A 22,104-nucleotide genomic window follows, 5' to 3' on the forward strand; every position below is an offset into this window, starting at 1 on the left:
ATGATTTAAATGTCTCCGTTAACAACAGAAACTCCTTTTATTCTAAACAAAAATTCTAAAATGTGTTAAAAAGACAACAGTATACAAATGTATGGAACAGTGTTCAAAACTAATAGTAACGCGGTGTAAATTTTTGTCAAGTACTCCTTTTTGCTGTGAAATTAGAAAAGAATATAAACCATAAAACCTAGTGCTGGTGACATTATGGTAAAAAGAGCAACTTCAGACACTGATGGGGTGGCATCGCATCTGATATTTTTAGAAAACAATAATATCACGAGCCATAAAAATATCAGTGCCCTCAGAACTTGTCATAAATAATTTATGATACGAGAAAGAAAAAATCATGTCACAGAATAATAAAATATGAAATACTTGATGGATCCACTAATAGTGGATTACTGAATCAAATTATACCCAAGCCACTTGTTGAAATGTAATGTAGCAATTTAGAAATAAAGGTTATTTTAAGTAACATGTAAAATGAAAACCCAAATAACGTGAAATTGAATGTTCTCTGTAATTAATATGTATATGATTGACGATACATAGAAATGAGACAAGAAAGTAACAATAATAATGACTAAGTGAGAGGGATGGGATTATGAATTTATTAATATAAGTATTTTAATCTACTTTGCTTTTTCAATATGTACCCTATAGTGAGTGAAATACATTCTTTCTTTGACTTGATTTTTCTTCTAAATATTGATATTCATAGAACTATAAGACTATAAAGGGAAATCAGACATTGGAGACCCACTGTAGGTCAAAGACATGGAAAGCATGTGGCGTAAATTAATCACTGACGTTAGAAATGTTTTGGTTAAATTTATTTGAGATTCTTATTATGAAATGTTAATATTGAAAAAGTGTTGGAACTTTTTACTTTATAAATATTTGTCTAAACATATTGAGATATCTCAACATTAATAAGAGTGATTACAATTTTTTAAAGCTTTTAGATACTCTGCTAGGTACACTAGTGAAAGAACTCCAAAACAAATACACACCTGGACGTAGAGAAGAAGCTATTGCTGTGACAATGAGGTTTTTGCGTTCAGTGGCAAGAGTTTTTGTCATTCTTAGTGTGGAAATGGCTTCATCCAAAAAGAAAAAGTAAGACCTCCTTGATTTGGGCTTTTGTATCATTTTACACACATTTTTTTGTGATAATGATAACACTGTGTATATGAAAAGATTCATAAAAGATTCCTGGATTTTCCTTTTTGCTCTAGCAACTTTATCCCACAGCCAATTGGAAAATGCAAGCGTGTATTCCAAGCACTGCTACCTTATGCCGTAGAAGAATTATGCAATGTAGCAGAGTCACTGATTGTTCCTGTCAGAATGGGGATCGCTCGCCCTACTGCACCCTTTACTCTGGCTAGTACTAGCATAGATGCCATGCAGGGCAGTGAAGAATTGTTTTCAGTGGAACCACTGCCACCACGACCATCATCTGATCAGTCTAGCAGGTAAATTTCTACACGGTAACAGATTCTGATTAATTCTATCTCCAGAAATACCACATTTGACTTACTAAACCTTGGCGTAAGCACTCAGGTGGTGTCCATGATCATTTATGCAACAAGTGGAAGAGATTTTATTTTGTTTGGAACATGTGAGAGCACTTTAAAAATTAAACATTGTGTCGACACGTCTAAGGTAATAGACACATAGTTGTGGGTTTTATTTTTAGTTTGGAAAAACACTATTTTTATTATGCCAATAAAGTAATCTGGTAAGAAAGTTCAGACCTCTGTAAGCATCATTATTTCCTGTCTTTTCTTACTTTAAATAAAGCATTCTGTAAGGCCAACTTGAGAAATGAAAAGACCTGTAACTTTCTCTGTGTCCAAAGGCTTGGGCTAGGGGGCAACTTTTTATTGTGTAATATAAATAACCAGAATGCTAGAATTCAAAAATATTCTTTACAACAACCATATTATCTAAGATAGGCCTAAAACAACTCAATAAGTAAATGGTCCTAGTTGTAAGATTATTCTTAATTCTCATTCATCTTTTCCATTTGTAACTAGACCGTAAGCTTGTTGAGTCAGAATATTTAGAAACTGAAGTGTTCTGGTGTCTTTTAGCACAGTGCCTCTCAAAATTAAATATGCAAATCACTTGGGAGTCTTATTAAAATACAGAGGCTGATTTTGAAGGTCTGTGTGGGTCCTGAGGTTCTGTATTCCTTATAAACTCTAAGGTCGTACCAGTGGTACTGGTTTAGGGGCTACACTTGAGTTGCAGGGCTGTAGTGATCTTTAGCAAATATTTTATCTTTGGTTTTCTCAAGTCTGATTTTGTCATTGTGTGTGTGTATAATGGTGTTTAATAAAGATCTTTGAGACCTAAGGACCCTCTTTTTCTTTCTGGAAAACATCTCTGGGTTTCATCTGGGTTGATGAGTTGATTATCTACTCTCTCACTGTTCTCCCCTTACTCCACGTGCCAATATGTGTCCCAACTTTCCCTTTATTGTCAGGTCTCCTAGGATACCCTGGAATCTAAATCCAGGTTTGTCTGTCAAAGCTTTCCCACAGTAGCCTTGTCACTGTTATACCTCCAGGATTTGCTAAAAATGGTTACAAATCAAACTATGTATTTTCAGACTCACTAAATATACTTCATTATCCAGTGATTCTATTAGCAAAATCTGCTTGGGCTCCATATGATATTCCTGAGCCTGACACCCTGTGAGGAGCCCTCTAGTTACTTAAGTGATATTACTTTGTGAATTCTTTGGGCCCTCTCCTTGGTTTTGCTCCAGAACATAAATGTTTTTTTATCTGTTGAACAGACGTTGGAATGATCTCATCTTTAAACAGTGGTGATGAGCCTGTTCTTACTAAGTGTCAAGACTTTGTCCCTCGCCACTGCTTCTTAGGCTCTTTATTTAAGTACTCTGCACTCTTTAGCTCTCCTCTTCACTCCATTCCCCTTGATTGATTCTTGAGTCAGTCTCTCAAGTCTTCCCAGAAGGACGTCTCATTTGATAATCAAGAGAGATAATAGTGTAATGTTTTCTACAACTGTTGATATAATATAGAAATCCTTCATTATAATACAGTACAATCATCACTCCTTCTTCTAAGGGTGTATTTTGATCAGTGTTCCAAACATGTCTTAAATAAAAAGTACACACTTGACTAGTCTCTGTGATTTCCCTTGTGTTGGATGGTAGATGGTATATATCACTCCACTGAGCATAAAGTTTTGAGTTTAGTATTTTTGTGTTTTCTGTTGCTTCCCTTCACTCTTTAACTCTTAATGTCCTTATTAATTAACCTGTTTCTCTATCTCCATGCCTCTTAGAAAAACTGTTAGCAGAAATTTTATTATGAACTAGGAACTTTAAGTATTGTAAATGCATGACCTGTTTTAATCTTCCCAATAATTCATAACCACTAACATCCTAATTTTTAAAATGAGAAATCTGAGGCTCAGAGAGGTTAGGTAACTTGTCCAAGGTAAAATAACTATTAAAATTTAAAGATAGTTAGAGATAATTCTAGACAGATTTTTTCCTCTTTTCCTATACTCCTGAATATTAGATGGCAGAGTAGGGGGAGATACTGCTTTTTGGTGCATTTTTTTTTAAGATTTTATTTATTTATTTGAGAGAGAGTAAGAGAGAGAACATGAGCAGGGGGAGGGGCAGAGGGAGAAGGAGACTACCCACTGAGCAGGGAGCCCACCTTGGGGCTCCATCCCAGGACCCAGGGATCATGACCTGAGCTGAAGGCAGATCCTTAACTGACTGAGCCACTTAGGCACCCCCGTTTGGTGCTTATTGACAGTGTTGAGGCATTGGATGAATCCTCACTGAAGCCCACCCTACCTCACAGCACAAGCTGTAGTCCTAAACTCTCATGAGTGCAGGTTTGTAATTAGAAGTTCTCTGAAGAGACGTTTTTCCTGTCCGCATCCAGCCATGGCTGATATAGGCAGATCTCTTGAGATCAGTTGCCTTCTCCTGATTTATGTTTGGCTTTATGTATGTGAGGGGGACAGAAGAGGGAATTTCTATGAGATAACTTCCTATTTTGCTTACATCCTAGACTGTCTCCTATGAAATGTGTGGCTCCTTGAAACCCTTCTAGCCTGAGACAGGAGCAAATGCCTTTGGTGTAAATGGTGGCACCACTGCTCTCAAGTTTAGTGACAGGATTGTTTCCCTTTATCACCGGGATAGTTGTGCTTTGTTTTTTAACATTTTATCTAGCGTATTTAGGTAATCTACACCAAGGGGGATTTCTCTGCCGTTTGGCAAATTGCTGAAACTAGAGTTCCCAAACTTACAAGTATTTTAATGGCTCCTGTTAGACTGGGTTTCAGGACTGTAGTTGTGCCATGAAATCTAGTGGGGAAAAGAATTGAATCATGGTACGAAGAAAACTGAAGCTCCTTTCTGAATGGGAAGTTACAATACATTTTGGGAATTAGTAGTATCATACGTACTTAGTGCATAACTCCTTTGAGGGGATAGTAGATCTTGTGGATGTTCCAGTATTTTTTTTTTTTTTTTAAGAAATACTAATTACTTGTGGCTTCACAAATGTTGACTTTTATTTTTTAATATTGGAAATGTTGAAATCTTAGGTTGGAAATACCCTTTTCATCTTTTCAGATTTTCTTTTAGCCTTCTCATATGCTTTGTAATACACTGTCTCTGTGAAGAACCAGTTACTTAAATTTCTAGTATTAAACGCCATATTGAGACTGCTTGTGTGTTTGAAGGCAGTGCCTCACTTGACTCTTCTTGTGTAACTGGTTTCTCATTTCTAAGAGCAGCTGAGGTGAGGAAAGAACACTGTCCATGTAAACACCTTTAAAGGTCCTTTAACTTTAACCTCTCTTAAACTGTGTTTCTTAATCTGTAAATAAAGGGTAATAGTAGGTTACAGGGTTGTTTTAACATGCATCTTCTGATCTCTGACCTACATTTTAAGCTGCATTCTCTCATTCTCCCCTTCCTTTTATAATGGAGGCATCTGTCCTTTCTTGGCTGTTTCCAAGGCATATTTTTAGGGAAGTGGAACTATTTGGCCATCCACCTTTTGTTATGATTCTGTTTTCAAATTTATACTTTTGAACTGATGTTTTTCCTCTGCACACAAGTCAGTGGTTAATAAGCTGATACAAAGTAGGTCTTGTCAGGTCTCTTAAAAGAGTAGATCACTTGTAATTATAAGCGCACTTATTACCACACTTTGTTAATGGAGGAATGCTACAGTTGGAGCCTTTGGAAGTTGAGGACTGTTGGCATTGAAAGCATGGAGAAGGAAAAATATTTCCTGTAGAGCATTTCAATGGGAAGGACTCCTAAAAGGATGTGCATTAACAAATTTGAAGTGACTTACTGAAAAGTAAAAACAATTCTGAGATTTCTCAGTTAAATCTCTATGGTAAAATTAATTTCTTTGGGCTTCATATTTTCTGATATGCTATAGATTAATTATTGTTGGTTTCCAAGAATTTTTAGGTCAGATTTAAAATAGATTTCCTAGCAAGTGGGTCACACTGAATGACACTAGAAACATAAAAAGTGTGCTGTGTGGCAGAGGTGTGGCAGCAGCGCCCTCATAAGCTCCTGTTTCTCCACAGCTCTAGTCAGTCTCAGTCTTCCTACATCATCCGGAACCCCCAGCAGAGGCGCATCAGCCAGTCGCAGCCTGTGCGGGGCAGAGATGAAGAACAGGATGACATTGTTTCAGCGGACGTGGAAGAGGTGGTTGTAACTGTCTTCACTGTGGTAGATGAGAGGCTTTTATATGGGAGGGAAGAAGTTTTAGTAGTAGCTTACTACCATTATATATATTTGCTTCCAGGTTTTAGACTTTTGTTACATATTCTCATTTGTGGTTATACATATTAAAAATACTTTAATAATCCTCAATTTAGTGGAGAATACAAAATTGAAGCATAAGCTTATTTTTACTTAGGGTTAATTTTTAGAAAAGATACCCTTAAGGTTAAAAAAAAGTTTTAGTAGTTTTGTGCAAGGCAGTTTTGAAGGCAGAGAGGATACTGCATCTTCATTAGGTAAGTTTTATAACTGGAAGTTTAAAAAACATAGTCTCTACACAATTGTTATAATTTTAAGGTTCTGTATATGGACAATAATTACTTTAGGGTATGTTGATACAATTTTTGATAGCAAGTTGTCACTAGCCAATGATTTTCAAACTCCTTAGTGTTAAAATTCTCTGTAATTAGGGATCTTCGTATTGTAGTTACTTATTGCTGTGGAGGAACACTGGTAGAGATGTGGGTTTATTATGTACTTTGTCTACAAATAAGATTCTGGATTTAGGTTGAGGTGGTGGAGGGTGTGGCTGGAGAAGAGGATCATCATGATGAACAGGAAGAACATGGGGAAGAAAATGCTGAGGCAGAGGGACAACATGATGAGCATGATGAAGATGGTATGCAGGTTATTTGAAAAATTATTCAGTATGAATAAATCAGGTATTTTTATGGATATTAATACACAGAAAAGCCCCATTTGATGTATAATGAACATAATGTTCAGCATGTTTTCAGCCTAGGGATTCTGTAGCATTCGTTCCAAAATTTTAGGAAGCAGCTGTACACACATACACATATAAATATATACATATATGCTTATATATATTTATACATATAAAATAATTTATCCTCTTCCTCCTTTACCTTTTGGTTTTGACTTAAAAGTTTTGATTTCTCTTTTCTTAAAAGACTTTCTAGAAGTTAAAATGATCATAACCACATTAGTAAACATTTGCAAATTAGAGAAATGGAAAAAAATGATCCATAATCCCACCCAAAATAGTTTGTATTTTTATTTTCAGTCCTCCCCTGTGCTGCCCCATTCCCATGCATGTCTTAGACATTGTATGTATAATTTTTGTGCCTTTCTTTTTTCACCAACAATAATCAATAATTACTTTGGCCTTTTTGCTACATAGTCATCATAACTGTTCTTATTAGTAGCCATCAGATAGACTTTTTGGGGATCGGCTTTATTGAGGCATAATTGACATACAATAAACCACATATTTAAAATTTATAATTTTACATGTTTTGACATGTATATACTGTGAAATTCTAGACAGATCTTTTTATCTTTCTTCCCCTTTTGGAATCCCTATATGTAAAACAGATGAAAATGGAACAGTGGACCTAGCGCAGAGCTCTGCCCACTGGTGGAGGTTCCCCTGCCCAACCCTTTTCACCTCAGGCTATGCAGAACAGATTCTGAATTGGAGTGTAATAGTCTCCTGAGTACCATAACTTGCCTAGTCATTTTTCTCCTACTAAGCAGGCAGTATACTTACTATAGTAGTAATCCCTCCTCTCTGCCCTTTCCTCCCTTCCCTTTCGTTAACGATATTCTGGCTTACTGGAGCCTGTCTTGTTCCACAATGAGTTTGTACTTTTTTTCTCCTTATTTAAATATATTTTCTAGGGAGTGACATGGAGCTGGACTTGTTAGCGGCAGCGGAAACAGAAAGTGACAGTGAAAGTAACCATAGCAACCAAGATAATGCTAGTGGGCGTAGAAGTGTTGTCACTGCAGCAACTGCCGGATCAGAAGCAGGTATGTTACCTTACTCATATCCAACTTTTTTGCTTATACTAAGGCTGTGTGTATATTTAGCATGAGCTGGTTAAACTATACTCCTTATGATTTGCACAAGGGTGGCTAAGTCTTTTATAACTTAATCCTTTTTCCTTGTGGATGTTAGTAAGGAAGATATTTTAATGACTTTTTTTTTTCTTTTCTGATTTTTGAATAATGGATTAATTTTAAGGTTCATTTAGAAGAGTTGTTTTGTAATGAAACTATTTTAATGATGGGTTTTGTGGACTATTGACTATAGCCTGGTGTTCTGTTTAATATATGTATATTTTCCTAAATGAGGGAGTACACTGGTTTTAAATATCAACAAACTGATAATGGTTTCGGTTTTAAAAATAAAAAATTTAGGTGCGAGCAGTGTTCCTGCCTTCTTTTCTGAAGATGATTCGCAATCAAATGACTCAAGTGATTCTGATAGCAGCAGTAGTCAGAGTGATGACATAGAACAGGAGACTTTTATGCTTGATGAGCCATTAGAGAGAACCACAAATAGCTCCCATGCCAATGGTGCTGCTCAAGCTCCCCGGTCCATGCAGTGGGCTGTCCGCAACACCCAGCATCAGCGGGCAGCCAGCACAGCCCCTTCCAGCACATCCACGCCAGCAGGCAAGTTTGAAAACTTTGTATTCTTAAAATACTTAAATAGGTTTTAAAAATTAGGTATGTTCACCTAGACCAATTAAGTAGTTTCATAATAGTTCTTCATTGTTTTGCTGGGTTCAGATACAAAAAGTATTTACATACGCTTATATCAAGGTTTCTCAGTCTCTGTATTATTGCTAGTTTGGGCTGAATAATCCTTTATTTGTGATTGTGCGCTGTAGGATGTTCAGGTCCTTGACCTCTGTGCACCAGATGCCGGTAGCAGCAGCCCCCCCTACCCCCTGTGACAACCAAAAATGTCTGTAGACATTGTCAAATGTCCCCTCTTTGGAGTGGGGGCAATAGCAAAACTGCCTCTGGTTGAGAACATTATAGTAATTCTTGTCCCACCTCCTCATCGCCCTCCCTAATCTAGTGTGGTTTAAGGAAAAGTTTTTTGTTCACTTGCCACATTTGCCAGTGCAATTGATCTTTTAGCTTATTTAAATATATACAGTGCTAGAGAAACACAATTAGCATCTGACAACTTGTTGTGGTTGTCCTTTTTTCTTTATAGCGAGTTCAGCGGGTTTGATTTATATTGATCCTTCAAATTTACGCCGGAGTGGTACCATCAGCACGAGTGCTGCAGCTGCAGCAGCTGCTTTGGAAGCTAGCAATGCCAGCAGCTACTTAACATCTGCAAGCAGTTTAGCCAGGGCTTACAGCATTGTTATCAGACAAATCTCGGACTTGATGGGCCTTATTCCTAAGTATAATCACCTAGTGTACTCTCAGATTCCAGCAGCTGTGAAATTGACTTACCAAGATGCAGTAAACTTACAGGTATGAAAACATTGAAAAGTTATTCATTCAAATAAATTTTTTGGCTGTCATTTATGAGCATTCCAGTATAATGGGAATTAATGTTACAAATATTTAAATGTTTACATACTACTACTATATCAATTTTAACTTTATTTGGATAGTTTTAACTATTTTAGTTTGGTCTTCATAGAACTATGTAGAAGAAAAGCTTATTCCCACTTGGAACTGGATGGTCAGTATTATGGATTCTACTGAAGCTCAATTACGTTATGGTTCTGCATTAGCATCTGCTGGTGATCCGGGACATCCAAATCATCCTCTTCACGCTTCTCAGAATTCAGCTCGAAGAGAGAGGATGACTGCACGAGAAGAGGCTAGTTTACGAACCCTGGAAGGCAGACGGTATGAAATTCTTCATATATGCTTATATGTTTAGACAGAACCCTTATGTCCTAGAAAGTTAGCGCTTTTTGATTGCTCTTATATAAGATCTCACTCTGTTTTGAAGAAGGGAGGTACCTTGTATTACTTCTTTTTAAATTGTGTAGTTGAAGCAAAAATAAGTTAATTATAATCCAGGCTATTTTTAAAAAATTCATTCATATTGTAGGAATCTGATGCTACACACTTCTCATTTTTGAAGTAGTTGATATATATTCTTGTGTCCTTATCCCTCAGGTGTCCCCCCTCCCCCTTGAAAGGCATGTATTCATGGGAAGACTTATTTTGGCCATGGTTGAATATGAATGCACGTTGTACTCGGGAAGAGGAGAGTGTGTGCAGTTACCAAAGCTGCTCTTTGATTCCCTCAAATCAAATTCCTTTTCCAACATCTCCCAGTCTGTTGAATTGTATTTAAAGTATATTTCTTTATGTATTTTTTTTGAGATTTTACTTACTTTTTTTTTTGGTAGTATGTGCACGTGCAAGAGAGTGAATGGGGGGCAGAGGGAGAGAATCTTCAAGCAGACTCCCTGCTGAGCACGGAGTCTGACATAGGGCTCAGTCTCACGACCCTGAGATCATGACCTGAGCCAAAATCAAGAGTCAGACGTTTACCTGACTGAGCCACCCAGGCGCCCCTGTGTTTGTTTTTTTTCTGTTCAGTTATAAAATGACCTTTTTCAGGACTAAGAATTAGCCCCAAATTGAACACTAGAGCAGTGAGGCAGTGCTGTATATTGAAAGCGCTGCATACCTGAAGTTACAGTCCTAGGATTTGGTTCTAGTTGTGGCTCAGGTGAAACAACCTTGCTACTTTGGGAGGAAGACAAGGGCTTAGGAGACTGCTTAGAAACCTTAACAAGATTGTGGTTGGAGTCTACCATTGCAAAGTAATAGTTATTTAAGTAGGGCAAGTGAAGGCCAGGAAGGTGGAGAGAGAGAAGCACTGAAATCTTATAAACAGAATTGAGGGTCTTGTTGAAGGATGGAGCAGGAGGAGGCAGAATTTACACTTAGACTTTGATTCTAAATAAACTAATAGGAAAATTAAGAGAAAAATCTAGAAGAGTATAGAATGGACATACTTGCTTTTGAAAATACTGAGAACTGGGAGAGGATTTGGTGGAAATGTCTAGAATATAAAGTTGAATGCTTGGCAGAGAGCTCTGGACTACTTGGGAAGCCTCTGCTTTCTTGTTCTGGGAAGCCTGCTCCACAAAAAGACACAGATTGTCTTTGTTAGGCTAGTCACTCCCTGAAGAACAGAGTTCTGATAATAAATCTAGATTGGTGACAGGGTTCTCCCTTTATCTCACTATAGCTCTTACATTAATAGAATAGCCTTATTGAGATATAATTCACATATTGTACAATTGACCCATTTAAGTGTACAGTTCCATACTTTTGAGTATATTCAGAGCTATGCAACCATCATCACAATTAATTTTGGAATATTTTTATCATTTCCATGAGAATATCTATTAGTAGTCATGTTCTATTTTCCTCTACCTTCCCACCCTAAGCAACCACTGATCTACACTTTCTTTGTAGTTTTTCCTATTCTGGACATTTCCTATAGATGGAATCATACAATATATATGGTATTCTGTGCCTGGCTTCTTTTACCTAGCATAATGGTTTGAAGGTACATCCAGGTTTAGCATTATCAGTCAATGCATTACTTCCTAGTAATATTTCATTGTATGGATGTGCCACATTTTTTTTAATCCATTCATAAGTTGGGTTTTTCAACCTTTTGGCTCTTGTGAATAATGCAGCTGTGAAAACTTGTGTACAGGTTTTTGTATAGACATGTTTTCAGTTATCTTGGGTAAATACGTAACTGTGGAATTGCTAGATCATATGGTAATTCTCTCTTTTAACCTTTTGAGGAACTGCCAGACTTTTCCACCGTGGCTACACTTAATAGCAGTGTGTGAGGCTTCTAATTCTCTACGTCCTAGCTAACATTTGTTACTAACTTTTTTATTGCAGCCATCCTAGTGTATGTGAAGTGGTATCTCATTGTGGTTTTGATTTGCATTTCCCTAATGGCTAAATGATGAGCATCGTTTCATGGGCTTATTGGTCATTTGTATATCTTCTTTGGGGAAATGTCTGCTTAGATTCTTTTGCCCATTTTTTAATTAGCTTGTCTTTTTGTTATTGAGTTGTATGAGTTACTTATATTTTCTGAATGTAAGTTCCTTATCAGATATATGACTTGGCAGAAATTTTGTCCCATCCTGTGTGTGTTTTCTTTTCATTTTTTTGATGGTGTCCTTTGAAGGATGTAAGTTTTTAATTTTGATAAAGTCTAATTCTGTGTGTGCTTTCTTGTTGTGTTTTGGTGTCATGTTAGGTAGTAGTTCTCACCATGTAATTCCGCAGAATAGCAGCATCAGCATCACCTAGGAGCTTGTTAGAAATACAAAATTTGGGGCCCCACCCTAGACCTACTAAAAACTTACGGAGATGTGGCCACAGTCTGTCTCAACAAGGCCTCCAGGAGATTTTGATAAGACACTAAAGTTTGAGAACCATTGTCTTTAGGGAAGAAGTTCCTTTTCCCATTCCAAAGGATACTGGAAATCCTTTCCCGAATAAAAGCATAGGACAGTGGGGCGCCTGAGTGGCTCAGTCAGTTAAATGTTTGACTCTTAAATTTGGCTCAGGTCATGATCTCAGGGTCATGAAAGTTCCACGTTGGGCTGAGCTCAGCAGGGAGTCTGCTTAGATTCTCTTTATCTCCCTCTGCTCAGCTCCCCCCCACTCTCTCTCTAAAATAAGTAAATCTTTAAGAAAAAAAAGTAGAGGACCACCCAGGGTTAATGAGTTTTGATTTATTGATATTCTCAGTTCCTAATTTTACATATTTATGATTGTGGTAAGTTTCACATTTGTGTCCTTTTTAAAAACATTTTCATTTCTTTTTCCTCATACAGACGTGCCACATTGCTTAGTGCCCGTCAAGGAATGATGTCTGCCCGAGGGGACTTCCTCAATTACGCTTTGTCTTTAATGCGGTCTCATAATGATGAGCATTCTGATGTTCTTCCAGTTTTGGATGTTTGCTCACTGAAGCATGTGGCATATGTTTTTCAAGCCCTTATATATTGGATTAAAGCAATGAATCAGCAGACAACATTGGATACTCCTCAACTGGAACGCAAAAGGTATCCATACTTACCATGAGGTTGGTTTAGGAAATACTTAATTGCTCAATGTGGTCTTTATTAGTATATTGTCCGACTTTGGGAGCGAGGAGAACAGCGTTGCAGAAGAGAAATAGTACGGGAACATTTCATGTGGGAAAGAGGGCTTGAGTCTCCATAGCTACTCCTCACTTAAAACAGGAAACCTGAGAATCCAGTTAAGCTTTATGTTTGATGTAGTTTGTCATGTTTTCTATTAGAGTTTGTGTAAGTACTCAATATTTCTTAATGTGATTATCCATTTGCTTCTTTGAGCCTATTTTGTAATTGGAGTACATTTGGCTGGTCAATCTACCATTCCCAGTGTTTGAAATTGGCTAGATACTTAACTGACTTTTTCAGTGCTTTTTGCTTATAGTTCCCATCACCTTTGCTCCATACTTCATGTAAAATGACTCACTTGTCTTTTTAAAGGACACGAGAACTCTTGGAACTGGGTATTGATAATGAAGATTCAGAACATGAAAATGATGATGACACCAATCAAAGTTAGTGTACAGAAAATCTGCTAATCTACTTCAAGAAATGGCTGCCTCAGTATTTCCCCTTCAAGCTTTTTAACTTCATTATTTTCTGTCGGGGTGGGAATTTCTCTTTTCTTCTCTATGTCCCATTTCTTTGCATTTTCTGTCCATTTTTCCTTATATATCCTTGAGTTATTTGCTTCATAAATAAGGATGAATTAAATGTTATGAACTTTTTAACAGTTGGAATTTTTTTCTATTTTATCTTTGTATCCTTTGTATTTTAGTTTTATGTTTGCCTTTATATTTTTAAGTATGTAAGTACAACATTTTTAAAAGTCTTAGCAGAACCTTTATTAATGCTAATGCAAAATAGGTTTAGTCAAGGAAATGAGAAATACAGTTATATATCCAAATATCAAAACTCTTTAAGAGTTAATGCAATAAAAAGAAAATATTCCAAACTCAAGAAATTTTGGGATCTTCTGCCGTCTCTTTGTAGTTTTTAGCTATTATTTAAGTGGAATTAAAAAAAACTTTTTTAAGTGGGGTCAAATATCCTGTCCCCTTGCCTATTTCTTAACAGCTAGTACTTTTATTCAGCCCAGAGAAAGACAACTGACCTAACTGCTGTTGTTTGAAAACCCACCCCATAGCTCACTATTTTTACAGCATACTGTACACTGTCTAAAGTTTTATTCCATTAAGGTGTTCTTGTTCTGACTTACTGTTGAGATGAATGAGATGTCCAGACATTTTTGTCGTGTAGAGAAAGCAGAACTTAAAAGTAAGCAAATGCTCAAATCTCACCTCTTGACCTTTTCCTCCTTTTAAGAGTCATTAGTGAGCCATGTCCTGAATATGCTTAGGAAGCTAGCTCTATTCAGGTCTGAATCCCTAGAGAGAGAAAGATATGGGAAATGTTTGTCTAATACAAAAATGGAATAATATTTGTTACTGCTAATACTTTTTTCCCCCTAAGTTTTTATTGTTGTGTTAAAATACACATAATAGAATTTACCATTATACTCATTTTAAATTGCTGATATTTTGAATTATCACCTAAAGATATCAAAAGTTTGGACAATCAAACTTGTTTTTGGTTTTTGGGTGACATTAAAATTTCATAAAGAGGGAACAGGAATTTTGGATTGAGCAGATTAAGATTCTTTTACCCTTCCCCAGTAATTAATATTTTCTAAAACACAAACACTTTTATCTCTTTATGTTTAGGTGCTACTTTGAATGATAAGGATGATGACTCTCTTCCTGCAGAAACTGGTCAAAACCATCCATTTTTCCGACGCTCAGACTCCATGACATTCCTTGGATGTATACCCCCAAATCCATTTGAAGTGCCTCTGGCTGAAGCCATCCCCTTGGCTGATCAGCCACATCTGTTGCAGGTGATTTAGATAAATTAGTCTTACAAGGTTTCTTTTTAAGTGACTTTATTTATTTATTTTTTAAGTGTTCAGTGTAACTAGAATATTTCTGTTAAAATTCCAGCCAAACGCTAGAAAGGAGGATCTTTTTGGCCGTCCCAGTCAGGGTCTTTATTCTTCATCTGCCAGTAGTGGGAAATGCTTAATGGAGGTTACAGTGGATAGAAACTGCCTTGAGGTAAGATAATAAAAATCTTCACAATATAACATTTGTGTATGAGAACTTGTCCCAGTATCTAGAGTTTTTGGAAATGCATTAATCCAGAATATTGTATTGCCTCAAATAATGGAAGTATCAGAAATTCCTACCTTATGACATAATGCCATATAATTTCATCATTCCGTCAGTGTCACTAACCTGCTTTGAGACTAACTTGTTTAATGTCAAGTGTCTTTGTCTATGAAATGGCAGTTTCATTATGTGTTTTGCCGATTTCACAGAGTTGAATTTTGTAATGCTGCTGGAAATTAAATCTATATATGTAATGCATATTATCTTATATATATGAGCATATAGTGTAATGGCCTGAAACTTTTCTTTATAACTGTAGAATGTGAATAAATAAGGTAAAATTATTCAACAAGACATTATTAATATTATCTAGTAGGTGAGGTCTCAGTCTTTATAACCATGTTGAGTAGAAAGCATTTTTATCCTGATTTTATGGGTAAAAAATTAAGGCTTACGGAGATTACATAAATTTCTTGTGGGAATGTCTGTTATACAACTAGGTAAGTAGCAGATCTAGTTTTCAGATAAAAGTCTGATTTGAGAGCCTAAAATTACACAGTCCGTACTGTTTTTCCAGTGAAAACGTAATAAACACATTTAAGAGCAGAATTTTCTTTATTATATAAGTGATAAAAGAGAATGCAATCCTGCAAATATTGAAAATACATAGGATATTATAGTAACCACAGATACTATAAAGAATCCTTTAAAAGTTCTCTGAGGCTGGTATGGTAAATGCATATTCGTGCAGTTTTCATTAGTGGTTAGCAAAGGGAATCAGAGAAAAGAAACAGGCTGCATCTTTGTAGTTGAAGCACTAGAAAGGAATTACTTAACTCCCATGTGATTTCTGTGGAGTACCAGTAAGTTGAAAAGGAAATCTAGTCATTTTTTTTTAATGCATAACTTTTATATGTAAAAATTCATAGGTTCTCCCAACTAAAATGTCTTATGCTGCCAATTTGAAAAATGTAATGAACATGCAAAATCGGCAAAAAAAGGAAGGGGAAGAACAGAATGTGGTGCCAGAAGAAGCTGAAAGTTCAAAACCAGGGCCATCTGCTCATGATCTCGCAGCACAATTGAAAAGCAGTTTACTAGCAGAAATAGGACTGACTGAAAGTGAAGGGCCACCTCTTACATCTTTCAGGTATTTGCTAAGTGGAGATAGTTTTTCTGTTGCATTACTTTATGGGTATTATAATTCTTATGAGAATTTTTATTTAGTAATTGTATGATTTTATTTCATTTGTATGTAAATAATAAAGTGTTTTCCTGATTTATAATCAGATATTTAAATATGTGAGTTTTCTGGATTTTGGGGGTGACTATATAGTCATTGATTGGCATTCTGATTTTCTCCTCACTTCACTGAGGAAATTCTAAGACTCTGTCTTTTAATGTTCAGTACTGAGTTAAAGTATGTCCATGTCAAATTGTCAATTAATAGACGTGTTACCAGCAGTTCAACAAAGGAAAACATGTGAATGACTAGAAAAGAGCTTTCTAGATTTGTGACTCTCACACTTGCTTGGGCTCCTTTGCCCAGGTTCACAGTTGGTTATTATCTTGTAAGAAAGAGGTAGGTTCTTTGCTTTCCCAATAAAAATTTGCTAGTGCACACTGTGGCTCAGTATGGCTGATCATCAAATGATTTGTTGAGTACAAATGGCTTACAGAATGTCAGAAAATTATTTTTGCTTAGGAAACTATATACATTTTATATACACAGTCCAACAACTATAAAAGGCAAGGAAGAATTGTGGACTGGGGGGGCCCAAGCTTTTTAGAGATGATATGGCTTGAGCTGAGATGGTTAGAACGTGTAGAAGCAAACACTGAAGGAGAGAAGAATGAGAGGTTAGGGAGACGAGGTAGAAAGCTGTTACTAGTTGAGGCTAGTGGTAAAAAGGGGCTGAAGTAGAATATTGCGTTTGGGGATGGATAGGAAATTACAGAGAGAGAGAAACACATGAAGGCCTTAATCACCGTGGAAGAGCAGGGGAAAGAGACATTTAAAATTTGTTTCAAGTTTGTGCAATAGGGAAGTAGATGCCACTACTGAAAGAAAGCAAGAGGCAGTGTCTTTGAAGTTGAAGAGGTTATATTCAGTTTTCCTTTGTTGAGTTGGACTTGTGTGAATACAGTGGAAATTCTGGTCTGTTATGAAAATTTGAACTGGAGAGGGATCTAGGAGTCACCCAAATGAAAAGGGATGATGGACTTTAAGAAGAGGTAAAATTGAAGATGAAGGTAGGCAGCTGGGAGATGTATGCTTATATAAAGGACAGAAGAAATGATGGAATAAAAATGAGAAGTTCTGTGATGAATGAGTAGTTACAGAAAAATTCTGTTAGGATGTGATTTGAAGTACTTAAGACTTCAGAATACGAAAAGACCAAGAAAATTATTGTCATTGACCAAAAATCAGGGAATTTTTGTAGTTGGCTAAATTACTTCCCACTCTCCCCTTAAACCTCTTGCAGGCCACAGTGTAGCTTCATGGGAATGGTTATTTCCCACGATATGCTGTTAGGACGTTGGCGCCTTTCCTTGGAACTATTTGGCAGGGTGTTCATGGAAGATGTTGGAGCAGAACCTGGATCAGTATGTATTTTGAGCACTTTTAATTCTGTTCTGCCTGGTAAGAACTTCTGTCAGAGAATAATTCTGTCGTGCACTTTTTTTTTTTTTTAAGATCTTAACTGAATTGGGTGGTTTTGAAGTAAAAGAATCAAAATTCCGTAGAGAAATGGAAAAACTGAGGAACCAGCAGTCAAGAGATTTATCACTAGAGGTAAAGGTATTCAGATTTTCTTATACTATACGTATAGTGTGCCATTTATATGAAGTTTAAAACCAATAATCTTATTAGGGATATGTTTTGTGTAATTAAAATTTTAATAAATGGTAATCACCATATTTAGAGTAGTGGTTATCTCTGGCGGTTGGTTTCCTAACATCTTCTCATGATCAGTGAATATTTTCAGTTTTTTTAATGTTTTTGATGTCCTTTATTCCATTGAGGTTATTATATACCATTGATGTTCAGATTGTCTCTTTGGCTAGTGGGAGTCCTGAGTCCTTTTTGGCTCCTCTGTCCTTTTGACAGGACTCCAACAATCTTCAATAACTTACTTTACTTTTTGGTATGTTTCATCTTTTGCATTTCCTGTCACAGACCTTAAATCAACCATTTCTTCAAGAAGCCTTGGTTCCTTTTAGTAGGAAAAGTATTTCGAGATTATAATCTGGGCTGTAGGTTGCTCATTGCCTACTAGGTTGGTCATGGTTTCTAGGTCTTTTCAGTGGATAGAGCTAGGAAATTTTCCTTTTTAAAAAAAAAGAGAAATTACATCATAAGTGCATACTTGATATTTCCAATTCAAATTCAAGATTTAGGATCACATAATTGTTTTATTGCCACCTCTTAGTCTTTATCTCCTTTCTTCCAAACCAAAAATCCAACTTCCCAGCTACACTAAGAAAATTTACTCATTTGCTTTTATCTTAACAGCATATACCCGGCAGTCTTAGAATCATGACATCAACACTACCACCCCAAAATGATTATTGAAAATAGCTTAAGATTTATTTGCAGTTTTTTGTCCTTAGAGATATAGTCAGATTACTTCAAGTCACTTGAAAAAATTTTTCTTTGCGTGGTTTTGCTACTAATCTGCATATAATCAGGGCCTTTTTCTTTTTGCTTTCAGTTTTTAGGGATTGCTTTCTCCCCTTTTCTTGGTTTGGTTTTGTCATTAATGTAAAATATCTACAATAGTGCAAGGCCAACTCTACAGAAGAAGTTATATTTAGGGAAATCTAGTTTCTATTTCTGTCTCTTTTACCATGCCCCCAACTTCTCCCCTTCAGCGTTGTTTTTGTGTTTTGTTCTTTTTTTGTTTTCCCTCCTTTAAAAAAAAAAATAATAATCGTGCATGTGTGTGTATGTATTCATTACCCATCTCTCTTCCTACTCCTGACCCTGAGTGTGCTATACATTTTACTCCATCTTGCTTTTCCCAGATAACAGTACATCCCACTGGTGAAGCCATCACTGTATAGAGCAGTGTTCTGCCTTCCTTTTACAGCTGCTATGTCATAGTACTGCATTTTATGGTTTTATCAGTTTTTTTTTTAAGATTTTATTTATTTATTTGAGAGAGACAGAGATAGCGACAGAGAGCATGAGTGGGGAGGAGAGGGAGAAGCAGACTCCCTGCTGAGCAGGGCACGGGACGCGGTACTTGATCCTAGGACCCTGGTATCATGACCTGAACCGAAGGCAGGCGCTTAATTGACTGAGCCGCCCAGGCACCCTGCCAATCTCTTATTGATAGACATTTGGGTTTATTTCTAATCTTCTGCTACAAATAGTGGTTTGTGTTTTTCTTTTTGGCTAGTGTGTATGTCTTTGAGATAGATGCTTAGATGTAGAACCTAGACATGGGTCAAAGGGTATATATATGCATATATAATTTTGGCAAATACTGGAAGATAACTTCTGCGCAATGGTAATATATTTTTGCACTTGCAACACATTAATGTGAGATGCCTCTCTATTGTCCTGCCAGCAGTTTGTCAAATGTTTAGATTTTTGCTAATCTGATAGGTAAGAAATGGCATCTCGTGTAGTTTTAATTTGCGTTTCCCTTATGAGCAAAGTTAAACATTGTTTCATATATTTAAGTATATTACTTTTTCTATGAACTGTTTGGTATATCTTGCCCATTTTTTTCTATTGTTTTTTTCCCTCAATTTTTTAGATTTTTATAAATATGTTATTTTAGAATGCTATGTATACTATTGGATGTATATCTTTGTCTGTAACAGAACACACCCACCAATCATTTTCCCAGCTTGTCATTTTTCTTTTACTTTGCTTGTGGTTTTCTGTCACCAAAGGAATATCCTGTGTATTTGCTGTTTTTTTGTTTGTTTGTTTGTTTGTGTTTGGTTTTAAAACACACTTTTGATTTAGTTGGAATTATCCTGGTATATTCCAAAATTGAACAAATTGGTGTTTTCCAGTAGGCTTATTAAGAAAATGTTAGACTGAGTTAAATTCCATTATCCTGATCTAATAATGCAAGACATTTTTATATGCTTTAGAGTGTTTTTTTATTTGGGGCCGGGGGTGGCGAGTGGGTGGCTCAGTTGATTAAGCGTCTGAGTCTTGATTTCAGCTCAGGTCATGATCTCAGGATCGTGAGATCTGTGTGATACTGAGCCCAGTGCAGAGTCTGCTTAAGATTTTCTCTCTCCCTCTCTGTCCGCCCGCACCCCCATGCTCACTTTCTCTCCCTCTCTCTCCCTCTCTCTCTCTCTCAAGAAAAAAATTTTTTTAATTTGGAACTATAAGCTTCTGAGAACCCAGATTACTTTGTAGTTAAACTCTCAAGAAGAAACTAAAATTACAGTTTCATATTTTATATAGAAAAATTTCAAGGTGGTTTCTAACATTGAACTTCACTACTTTTTGGTGCATTTTAATAGGTTGATCGGGATCGGGATCTTCTTATTCAGCAGACCATGAGGCAGCTTAACAATCACTTTGGTCGAAGATGTGCTACTACGCCAATGGCTGTACACAGAGTAAAAGTCACATTTAAGGATGAGCCAGGAGAGGGCAGTGGTGTAGCACGAAGTTTTTATACAGCCATTGCACAAGCATTTTTGTCAAATGAAAAACTGCCAAATTTAGACTGTATCCAAAATGCCAACAAAGGCACTCATACAAGTAAGTACTCTACAGATAACAAGCATCATAAAAATTATTTGGATGGATGGACTTAGTAAAGGGGATTAAGAGGAGAAAAATTCTTGTTTCGTCAAAACAATTATAATCACAGTTAAAAGTATAGTGGGAGAACGTTAGTGTACATTCACAACTTTATACAATTTTATTCTAGATTAATGATTTAATCTTGTTTAAACGACTCTAATCAAACAGTTTAGCACTTCGCTCTTTTACTGCCCCATTTATTTTCATAAATGTGATGGTAGTAGTGAGTTTCTCATCTCAATTGTTACATGTTTGGGGAGTGGGACATTGTAAACTCTTTGGTAATAGAAAAACTCATTGAGCACATTACAGTATTTCCACCACCCCGTGTATTTAATTAGCACATACACTTACGAAAATACTATTCTCTAGAGCAGTGCTATTCAGAGTACAATTTGCAGAGTCGCTACCAGTCCCCAGTGAGATAAGGAGCTTGCAACCAAATATAGATTGGCTGACTGTATTACTAACCTCACTGTATAATTTAGCGAGACTTTGTTTTTTTTGGTAATAAGATTTTCTGTTTAACATCCTGGCTCAAGTTCTATCTCCATAAGGACCAGCAGTTAGGGATTAGGATTCTTACCTAATTTTCAAATTAAAAAAAAAATCTGAAAATTAGAGATGCCTTAAGTAGGTTATAATTAGGGATTCATGTAAAGTGTTGGCAGAAATTGTCATCTTGTAGGTGGATAATTCAGCGGGAGGGAATTACTAAGAAAATCCTGTATTTCACCTAGACTGTAGTGACACTGTATTGGGAGTTCTGTAAGCAGCCACCATAGAGGCTGAATGAGCTCCAAGAAGGACTGAGGATGAAAGATGCGTATAGTACTCCAGCCTTTCATCATTAGTTTTACCATTTGACTTTCTGTAGTCTTATAATAAAAAGAAACTGGCAAATGTGAATGAGGGAACCTGGGAAGTCATAACACTTCAGAAGTAACTTTTCTGCACTCTCTTTAGGAAACCGTACTTTGGCTTATTTTGCTCAAGGTTTTGAAAATAATAATAGCTGATGTTTTAGGTGTCCTATAATGCTTTATGCCCAAAACTAAGCATAAAGAGGGGCGCCTGGGTGGCACAGCGGTTAAGCGTCTGCCTTCGGCTCAGGGCGTGATCCCGGCGTTATGGGATCGAGCCCCACATCAGGCTCCTCCGCTATGAGCCTGCTTCTTCCTCTCCCACTCCCCCTGCTTGTGTTCCCTCTCTCGCTGGCTGTCTCTATCTCTGTCGAATAAATAAATAAAAAATCTTAAAAAAAAAAAAAACTAAGAATAAAGAAAATAGATAGGACTCTAAACACAAGAAATCTCAGCATTATTTATGGTGAAACTAACAGCCCTGGTTGCTACATATTATTTCACAATTGTGACATAATTCATTAAATACTGAGTGAACATCTATTACATGCCAGGTACAGTCTATACAATTACCCCCAACCTTCAAAACTAGAGGGAGAATCAGAGAAAG

The 22,104-nt window shown here is 36.5% G+C and overlaps 1 protein-coding gene across 2 annotated transcripts in view; it reads left to right on the top strand.

Moving 5' to 3' along the window:
- UBR5 (ubiquitin protein ligase E3 component n-recognin 5) overlaps positions 1-22,104 on the top strand; it is a 134,503-nt gene that overhangs the window by 96,724 nt on the left and 15,675 nt on the right. The window contains exons 33-48 of one of the 2 annotated variants that reach the window (XM_087864682.1): positions 959-1,119; positions 1,239-1,478; positions 5,617-5,740; positions 6,326-6,437; positions 7,460-7,591; positions 7,982-8,239; positions 8,793-9,061; positions 9,234-9,445; positions 12,433-12,663; positions 13,117-13,190; positions 14,400-14,572; positions 14,676-14,789; positions 15,773-15,993; positions 17,330-17,450; positions 17,542-17,646; positions 20,343-20,586. In XM_087864682.1, the coding sequence (XP_087720808.1) occupies positions 959-1,119; positions 1,239-1,478; positions 5,617-5,740; positions 6,326-6,437; positions 7,460-7,591; positions 7,982-8,239; positions 8,793-9,061; positions 9,234-9,445; positions 12,433-12,663; positions 13,117-13,190; positions 14,400-14,572; positions 14,676-14,789; positions 15,773-15,993; positions 17,330-17,450; positions 17,542-17,646; positions 20,343-20,586 (2,791 nt within the window). The remainder of the gene's footprint in view (positions 1-958; positions 1,120-1,238; positions 1,479-5,616; positions 5,741-6,325; positions 6,438-7,459; positions 7,592-7,981; positions 8,240-8,792; positions 9,062-9,233; positions 9,446-12,432; positions 12,664-13,116; positions 13,191-14,399; positions 14,573-14,675; positions 14,790-15,772; positions 15,994-17,329; positions 17,451-17,541; positions 17,647-20,342; positions 20,587-22,104) is intronic. The other variant, XM_045805836.2, reaches the window with a different exon arrangement.

Source organism: Ursus americanus, chromosome 9, assembly GCF_024610735.1.
Source record: "Ursus americanus isolate L20-20 chromosome 9, mUrsAme1.1.p, whole genome shotgun sequence".
NCBI classification, from domain to species: Eukaryota; Metazoa; Chordata; class Mammalia; order Carnivora; family Ursidae; genus Ursus; species Ursus americanus.